The 9,609-nt window shown below is 37.3% G+C and overlaps 1 protein-coding gene across 1 annotated transcript; it reads left to right on the forward strand.

Moving 5' to 3' along the window:
• Positions 1–4,892: 4,892 nt before the first annotated feature.
• SOSTDC1 (sclerostin domain containing 1) lies at positions 4,893–9,141 on the forward strand. The gene is made up of 2 exons (XM_028526094.2): positions 4,893–5,266; positions 7,708–9,141. Exons 1-2 carry the CDS (start codon positions 5,062–5,064, stop codon positions 8,121–8,123), a joined length of 621 nt encoding a protein of 206 aa, XP_028381895.1. The 5' UTR covers positions 4,893–5,061; the 3' UTR covers positions 8,124–9,141.
• Positions 9,142–9,609: the final 468 nt, after the last annotated feature.

Genomic DNA, 9,609 nt, shown 5'->3' on the forward strand with positions numbered 1-9,609 from the left:
TTTTCATTGTCTACCATATTATGTGCAAATTTCTAAACCTACAAAGCAGGATTGTAGCCAATGACCCGCTCCAATGTACCTATCCAATCAGTGTAGCTGAACTTATTCGCCATGTTCCCTGTCATATTCCCTTCTCTTCAGCTTCCATCTGAATATAACTTAGAAGCAAATTACTTCACTAAAAATATCAGAAATGTAATTAGAAATTTCTGCAACAGCTTTATTTCCCATAAAACACTGTGGCATCGTTGGGCAAAATCCTCTGCTAAATTCTTTTGCTCTCCAGTTTTCTGACATACCAGGGAATTACGAACTGTTAAGACTCTGTTGGTGAAATAAGTTCATAACCAATTTAGTCTTGGTGATGAAACCCACCGGTACTTAAGTAAGAGACTCTTCAGGAAATCATGAAGCAAGCCCGAGTGTCTCCAGAGCTAGGAGCCTGCTGACTTAGCTGTGGGATGCTCCTGAGGCTGGTGGACAGCAATCAAAACCACGGTGATCAAAGTATTTTGCCTAAATCTGGGTCAACACTGATATCTGAGAAAACCAGACACGGCTGCCTAAAATTCCAGTGAGTGACAATGTCACTGTAGGTATTGTTATGGCCATTTCTGTGGCACAAAGCATTAATCAGTCACTGGGGGACACCGAGAGTATCCAGTCCCTGGGGAGAAATACTTAGAGAAGAAAGAAATTGGTTTGGATTTTGGCCAGTGGTGCTGAGCTTTAGGGCAGAGCTTCCATCTGATTGTGCAAGCTGGGAGAATGTGGAACAGAGGCCCAGTTAGGTAGATTAGGCAACTGGAGTGGACACTGTGGGATAGGCCACAGGAGGGCACGTGTATATTTTAGAGCAGTGCATCTCAAGCATCAGCGAGCACAGGGATGATGTGGAAAGCTTGTTAAAACATAGGTTCCTGGGTTCCACCCCAAGAGATCCTGACTCAGGTCTGATAGCAGGGCCAGAATGTGCAGCTAGAACAAACTCCCAAGTAAAACAGTGTTTAGAACAACTATCAGATTTGTGGAACAAAACTAATTCCAGCTCCCACCCACCACTGAGACAGGATATTTAATGTGCTGCCAGCCTTGGTCAAATTTAGTTTAGGGACTTGTGTGGGCTGAATACACAGAGTGAGGACATCAATTCCCTGCCTCACAAGGCAGCAAATGACAGTGAAAAGGACACTGTACTACTCTGCCTAGTTTGCGCAATCGGATGAAAGCCTTGTCCCTACTGTCCTCACCTGCATGTGAGGTTTTCCTTAATGGCAGTTTGCTGCCATTTTTTAGGAAGTTCACTGGAGAAATTTCCTAAAGTAGTAATTTATAACCTGGGATGATTTTGCACAGTAGGGGCCACATCTAGTGGGGAGAGCCCAGGGATGCTGCTACAGGTTCTACAACAGACACGATGGCGTTCACAACAAAGAATTATCCAGCCCCAAATGTCAGTAGTGCTGAGATGGAGAAGCTCCATCTAGAACTATAGCAAATGGATTTGGAATTTCCATTTGGGTTTTACACTAGGGTACACAGGGCATTAGAAGGAGCTTTTATTCTACAAATAAAACTAAAAAGCATTTAAACAACAACAACGAGGACAACTGATAAATGTGTTGAGGGAGGAAGACAATCGTGAAGGAAGTCAGGTTAAAGGAGTTCCTTTAGTGGCATTGTAAACAGGAGCATTTGGAAAAGGGAAGAAGGCAGGCCCCATGCCTTATTCAACTTTTCAGTTTCTGGACTACAGCTTTGACAAATACTGGGCTCAACATATGTTGATATAAAATAGATGAAAGGAAAAAAAATAAAGTGAATTAAAGATGTTAGTTTATCCTCTTTTTAAGGATTTTGATGCATGAAGATTCTGTAGTGTTGTGCATGAAGATACTATATAGCATTTTTTCACCTAAAATAATGATGGTTAATTACTTTTCTTGTCATGATTTTTATTTTGTTAACTGGATCATTCTGAAAATAGTTTAAATCCATATAGATCCAGGTTATCATTGCATTCTATAAATATATTTTGTTTGTATTTACCATCTGTACTCTGATTCTTTCTATATTGCTTAAATTAATTTATTCACTTATTCGTCAATATTCATAAAATAAAAGTAGTTCTATTTTTTCTTTTTTGCTCAATCCAACCCCCTGCACCACTCCCCCAGACCTGTCAGCCTACTCTCTGTCTATGAATCTGGGCCTATGTTGCTTGTTAGTTCAGTTTGTTCATTAGATTCTACATATGAGTGAAATCATATGTTCCTTGTCTTCCTCTGACTAAAAACAGTTCCATCATAGGACTTTCAAAGCCATCAGCAGCTAGTTACTCTGGTACATGTGGATGGGCTGCTGACCTGAGGAGGCAGAGGGCCAGGGAAGTTTTCTTAGTCTTAGTGCCTTCAGAAAATGCTACTTAAAGGAGAAACAGGTAGAGTCCATGAAGAAGGGAATGAGAAATGGGTGAGAGGAGAATGTTCCAAGCAGAAGGAGGAACATGTATGTACAGAGACTAGAGATGCAAAAGAACATAGCTTGCTCAAGGGAATATTTTCTAAGTTGGTTATGATACTAAACATTATACCCATAATCTCATCAGAGTATTACAGTTTGTGATTGTTCTTAATGAAGTAGTTTTAAACTGATCAGAATAACTGTTAAATATCAAATTTATGATTGCTTCTAATTTATCCAAGTAGTTTTCCAATTTGGTCCTCCCGGATTTATTTGGCCCAAGAACCTAGCATTGTTCCTGTGCACATGCACCAACTACATTGCCTTCATTCCTAGCTTTGCTTCTGCCTAAGGCAATGTCCTGAGGTGTGGCCTATAGAATATTAGGTGTGGGGCAGATTTATCAGTTATGAGTTATTTTGATCAATGTGATTACTCCAACCTAATAATTAAACTTCAAATTGAAATCTCTCCCCCTCCTGGCACAAAAATGAAATAGTTATGGGAAAGAAATTAGATTATTTTGACTCTGTTACTTCCTTTAGGCATTGGATCTACTGGTCAATGGTTAATATTAACATACTTCATGTAATTAATGTCAAGTTCTCTAATAAGCAGGATAAACAATTTTTAATAATTAGTACTTTAGAAGGATGCCTGACATACAACCTCCACGTGTACCAAATAAACAGATGTATTATTTCCCAGGGATTATATCAGAATAAATGACTATCTACGACCTTCAGGTAGGGATACGATTGTTATTAGGCTGTATGTATACATTAAATTAAATTTTTATTCTAGTTTTAAAATTTTTGACTATGTATGATTTTGAACATAACCAAAAGTAAACAGAATAGTCATTGTCTAGCCCATTAGCAATCTTGCCCCACGCCTACCTGTACCCATCCACTCCCATGTTATTTTTAAAGTTTATTCCAGACATCATATCATTTCATTTAGGAATATTTTAGTGTATAACTCTAAATGAGAAGTAGTCTTTGCTTTTAAACAAAACTACAGTACCATTTTATTCCTAAATAAAAGAACAATAATTTCTTAGTATTATTAGTCTTTTATTCTTAATTTAACTTTCTTTTTATAGGGAGATAGATAGATGGAGAGATAGTTAGTAGTTTTAAACTGGGGGTGATTTTCACCCAGGGGGACAATTGTCTGTGTCTAAAGACATTTTTGGCTATAGCTGGCGGGTGCTACTGGCACCTAGTGGGTAGAAGCTAGGTATGCTTCAGTACACCCTGTGCCTCGTAACAAAGAATTACCTACTCCAAAATCTCAACAGTGTCATTGTGGAGAAACAAAGATACTGGAGATAGGAAGATAGATAGATGAATATACAGACAGACATGAATAGTCAGTCATTAAAATGGGCAAAAGTTTAGAAAGAAGAGAGATACAATATACCCATGCTATAAGGTCACTTTAGTGTAGCCATGCAAAGGGTAAAATGGATTTATCATCGGAAAGATGATTCCATTTTATGGAATCATCCGATTTATCATCAGAAAGATGAGCAATAATATGTAATTGTTACAATTGAAGTGTCCCATAAATCAGATGGAACTTCATGATTTTTTTTAAAGATGGAGAAAAGTGGTTTAGTATTAATTAATGGTGTACTGTTTCAGGTGCGGGTAATAAAAGTACAATGTTTCTTACGTGGGCAGCAGAGTCCAAGAAATGTTTAGTAAGTACAGATAGAACACTAGGAAAAATTATTTTGAGTTTGCTAAACCATAATCTGTCAGAAATGGCTTTTTTTCATGTAAAATGATGCCATGAATGTTAATGCTTGTGACATTTTTAAGATGAAAATTGATATTAATTACTTTAATGCAGACAGAGCTATGCTCATTATTCTCTGCACAGACCCCTGGCAATAATTTACCTAGCCATGCCGCAGTCCATGCAGATCAAAGCTGCATTATTTAAATGTGTCCAGAGGGCAGATTCTAGCTCCATGCCTTCTACTTTAAAGAAAGAATAATACATATTGCTTTGCTTCTGGAGAAACAAAATATGGTTAACTAAAATGGGTGTTTCATGCAGGTCCCACAATATTTAAACTCATTTTAATTCCTCCTATTTTCTGGGACAACACCCCTCCCACCAAAATACTCTAAAATCTTAAGGGAGTACAGAACTACTCTGGAAATGTAAATCTTTTCAAATGAACAGCAGTATATTTTTATTGAAGTTAAACCCTAATGTGAGCTAGATTCAGGAAGGGAAACGGCAGAGAGGGAAAGTCTTGTCGTTGCTATAGAATGTGCCTGGCTGCTTCAGCTCACAGACAACTGATGAAGTGCAACTCTGAAATTTCAGGCAATTTGTATATCAAGCTCCTCCTTTTCTGTAGTCTTCTCTTCCATTGGTAAAATTCTTTTGCAGGTCATGTAGGGATCCCACCCCTTCTCTGTGTTTTCACTCTGAAGCTCTACACAACTTTACACCTGAATGAACGCCAAACCTCAGGATATATAAAGGGAACCTTGAGGAAGAATTTCACAGTTACAGAGCAGAAGGAGAAGGAAAGGAATTAACTAGCTCTCCAGCCAAGCAAATCCTCTACTCACCATGCTTCCTCCTGCCATTCATTTCTATCTCATTCCCCTTGCATGCATCCTCATGAAAAGCTGTTTGGCTTTTAAAAATGATGCCACAGAAATCCTTTATTCACATGTGGTTAAACCTGTTCCAGCACACCCCAGCAGCAACAGCACGATGAATCAAGCCAGAAATGGAGGCAGGCATTTCAGTAACACTGGACTGGATCGGAACAGTAAGTGTGTTTTACTTATGTGGATTTTGTCTTTTCTGTTTTGGTAGCCTTTAGCTCACATTCTTGTAGAACTGTTTCTTTGCTAACTAACCTGAACCATATATATTTTGCTACATAATCTGGGAGTGATCTGCTGCATGTGTAGCCTGGCATTCTTTCCTATAAAGTTAACATAACTGAAACAGTAATTTGATAATGCAGGCACAGACTTAAGTTTTATCAAACACCCAAAGAGAAAATGTTTCCAGGAATTAAACTGTTGCTTCTTCATGTCATGCACAATGAGAATTTTTGTAAAAAGTGTTTTTCTAGATAGTTCAAATTCAGGTTGTTTTCTGTTTATTTCAGGACATGTACAGTTCTGGTAAAGTGCATAAAGATAACTAACTAAAGAAGGTAAAAGAAATTGCAAGGAAAAAAAAGACACTTTCTGGGAAAAAAAATTGCTCACCATGAATTTAAAAAATATGCCTAGAGAAATAGTAGAAAGTTTTGATGATGATCAATGTAAAAGAAGGATAAAACTAAAAATGTTGGAGAACCATATTTTTCACAGATAATTTCTTATTAACCAGACTGAAATTTAGGTAACTGCATATTTCTGTGAGAGACCGGGGAAGCTCTGAATAACTTTAGAGATTTAAAATAATAACAGTGCAATCATATATTATACAGGCAGCATGCTTCCCTTTTCTGTGTGCTTAGTTGGAGGGGTTTAAATTTCTTTTCCTAACTTTTGCTTCATTGCTTTCCTTTAGAAGAGTTCACATGCTAATAATCAGGTTTTAGGAGCGACCCAGAGAAACAGTGCACAGGAAGTCTTACAGATCTGTTGCTCCTCCTCCTCAACTCCATTCAACTGTGAAAAGTAGTTTTGACCTTTGGAAAGTCAAAGCACATATGACTGTAAATGTCTAAGAAAACCAAGATGTTTTAACTTTCATGAAGATGGTTGCTTTCGCGTACACAGGAAATATCTGACTATTATTAGATTACTGAGCAATGTGGTAGGTATTCATTGTCAATGAACTGTCAATGAAAAAAATGCTGAATCTCTATGTATACAGGAACAAAAAGCTGGACAAGTCAAAATCATCTCCGGCTGTTTCCAGATGCATTCCTAAGGCAGCTGCAGGAAGGTGACCTGGAATGAGTCAGACAGGAGAGCACACTGACCAGCCAGCCAGTTTACCTTTTAGTTTTAATCTCCCACTCTAAGGTGATACAAATGTGTGTATATAGAGATCCATTTATCACCACTATCACAGCCCTTTGGGCTACCTCTCCCACCTCAGTACAGGGGCACAGAGAGGAAGCAAAGCTCCTAATTCAATAGCTACTTCCAATCAGCTTTCACCAGTCTGTGCAAGTCCACTTCAATGTCTTTGATAATTTTTAATGTTTTAAATTTCAGCAGTATACTTTTAAACATTTTTTCCTGGTTCACAAGCCTTGCTTTCTTTTCAAGCTTATTACAGGCAATTTTCCTCAAATTTAGATAACAAAGCAATGGAAAGGAAAATAAATATTTCAAGATTAATTTTTGCTTTAATTACATACAGCAAGTAACAAGAAACAGCCAATTAGAAAACACACTTATTAAATTCAAATAACTAAACAAAAAGTTTGCCATGACCAATATTCAGGAAATGAACACCATGGTTCCTTTTGCAGTTGTAAATCAGACATGTTAGGCATTTTTCTGCCATAAAATTTATGGAAATGTAGCCAAGTTGTTATGGCAACCATACGTTCCTGATTTAGGGGCTTTTATATCCTTTAAATTTTCAGTTGTAGTGACATTTTGCATTAAAAACATTTTAATATTTGTGTTTTTAAAAGATAGCTTGGGAATTTATGTTTCAAGTGTAGTTATTAAGTTTAATATGCAAAATGTCAGACTTTGTACACATATGCTTGGATGATTCTTTGAAGCTTAATTTGATAATGAAACAAAATATTACAGAGATAATATGCATTGTATACAATACTTAAATACTTTCCATATTTTGTCAATAGATTAAAATGACTGATTAAAAGCAATTGTAGATGTAAACAAATATGACCTGTGAGAAAAAGAACATTAAAAATATACTCTTTTTTACACATAAATGTAAGAGTTACTTAAACCATATTGGGGAGTGAGATTAAGAAAATGGGATTTTCAAATACCCCAATAAACAATTAGCTAATGTTGTATATGAAAAAAAAAATCACACCTAGTTTACTGTATTCCAAAAAATTACAGACATGTAAACTGATCATTTTCATCAAAGTATCTCTATAACCAGATTTTTGCACTGTGGAAATAAAATAGATGTTCCCTTTCTATTCGGCAACTTGCTATCATTTGCATAATATTTTTGTCATAGCAGATTCCTTGTAAAATAAAAGTCCATTTGCTTATGCTTCTGATATAGTTTCTTTTCTGCTTCCTGCAGCTCGGGTTCAAGTGGGTTGCCGGGAACTGCGTTCCACCAAATACATCTCTGATGGCCAGTGCACCAGCATCAGTCCTCTGAAGGAGCTGGTGTGCGCGGGTGAGTGCTTGCCCTTGCCCCTGCTCCCCAACTGGATCGGAGGAGGCTATGGAACAAAGTACTGGAGCAGGAGGAGCTCCCAGGAGTGGAGGTGTGTCAATGACAAAACGCGTACCCAGAGAATCCAGCTGCAGTGCCAAGATGGCAGCACGCGCACCTACAAAATCACCGTGGTCACCGCCTGCAAGTGCAAGAGGTACACTCGGCAGCACAATGAGTCCAGTCATAACTTCGAGAGCATGTCGCCTGCCGAGCCAGCCCAGCATCACAGAGAGCGGAAAAGAGCCAGCAAACCCAGCAAGCACAGCATGAGTTAGAACTCAGACTCTCAAAACTGGACTGACTGGTAACCATCTGCTTTACAGATTTGATTGCTTGGAAGACTCAAGCCTGCCATTGCTATTTTCTTATTTGAAAATACATGCTTTCGGCTTTGATCAAACTCAGCAATCTGTCCTAAGTATCAGGACAGTCTTTGGGAATAGCTTTTTCTTTACAAGTTTTTCAAAATGTACACACATCCATGAGTGCAATTTGTATTTAAATTCCACACATCCTGTAGTTTGAATTCCCTGTGGTTCCTAAAAGACTGGGGATATTATATACATACAATATATTGAATAATTACTTTTTAAAACAGAAAAGGGCTTCTCAGTTACCCTGCACTCCTTAACCCATCCCCCCTCCTCATATAAAACTCCTCCAAAACTGAAAAGTCAAAAGAAAAAATTGTTGCCTTGAATCTTGACAATAACACTTCAGAAGGGTGCTTTCTGTTTTTTGTAATCTTCATGGAACAGTTTAGCAGCCATGAATGATCATCCTTTGAAAGAATGAGAGACCTTGTGACATTTCACTTCAAAAATAAGCCCTGTAGCTTTTTACAGTCTCATAGTATGAAATTGTACCCTGCATGCTGACCCTCGCTTGGAATGGAATGCCAGAAATGCATGGCAGCCGCTAATAAGTAAAGTTAATTATTTATTTGTCATTGTTATTATTTAATGAGCTTTCACGTGATTTTTTTCAAAATGTAATTTTTTTTTATGTTATGAAGCTTTTTCCTGTACCTAAATATTTTCCTGTATGATTTGTGGTTGATCTAGAAATTTGAGAATACACATTGTAGATATGTAAAATAAATATTTTAGTCTTCTTATTATATATAGGTTTCATCTTGAACTTATCAATAGTATGGATGTTTTCAAATCAATAAGAAGCTTTGTTAAGCTAAAATATGAAATACCTTCTCATTTAATCTGTGCAATTAGAAGGCAATTTGACCTTCAATTCCATCAGTTTCTTTTAACAAAAATAAACACTGCTAAAAGTTACTGTCCTTGTCTCTAACATATATAAAATATACATGTTTACAAAAATTACAAAATAAACGTGTCAAAGTAATTGATGTTTTTGGTAAGGCACATTCAAGCTTTGACAGAAAGTTCTGTAGTAAGAGAGGAGAGTGGGAAAGGCAGACCATCTTCCCAGTAAGTGGAATAGTTGAAAAAGTTGGGAGGCAACCCAGCAGTGAGTTGTCATAAGAATACCATAGTTATAGACACTCAGAGGTGCCAAGTCTGCTGCCCATTATGATCACCTGGGGAAGACATTATGAGACCCAATGTCCAGGTTGCTATCCAAAATGCATCATAATTTCTGGGGGTAGAACTTGAGTACTGGCAGTTTTTAAAGTTTTCCAGGTGATTCCACTGTGCATCTAAGTTTGAGAAAGAAATTGTGAAGAAATCACTATCATGTGTTGGGGAACTTTGAATACTACTGGATAGCCCACAAACTAAA

The sequence above is a fragment of the Phyllostomus discolor genome, chromosome 10 (assembly GCF_004126475.2).
Source record: "Phyllostomus discolor isolate MPI-MPIP mPhyDis1 chromosome 10, mPhyDis1.pri.v3, whole genome shotgun sequence".
NCBI classification, from domain to species: Eukaryota; Metazoa; Chordata; class Mammalia; order Chiroptera; family Phyllostomidae; genus Phyllostomus; species Phyllostomus discolor.

Excerpts from the sequence above, each read along its gene's own strand:
- SOSTDC1 (XM_028526094.2), top strand. The coding sequence starts at position 5,062 with ATGCTTCCTCCTGCCATTCATTTCTATCTCATTCCCCTTGCATGCATC. Across the intron at positions 5,267-7,707 it reads CACTGGACTGGATCGGAACA|CTCGGGTTCAAGTGGGTTGC; the intron begins GTAAGTGTGTTT and ends TGCTTCCTGCAG.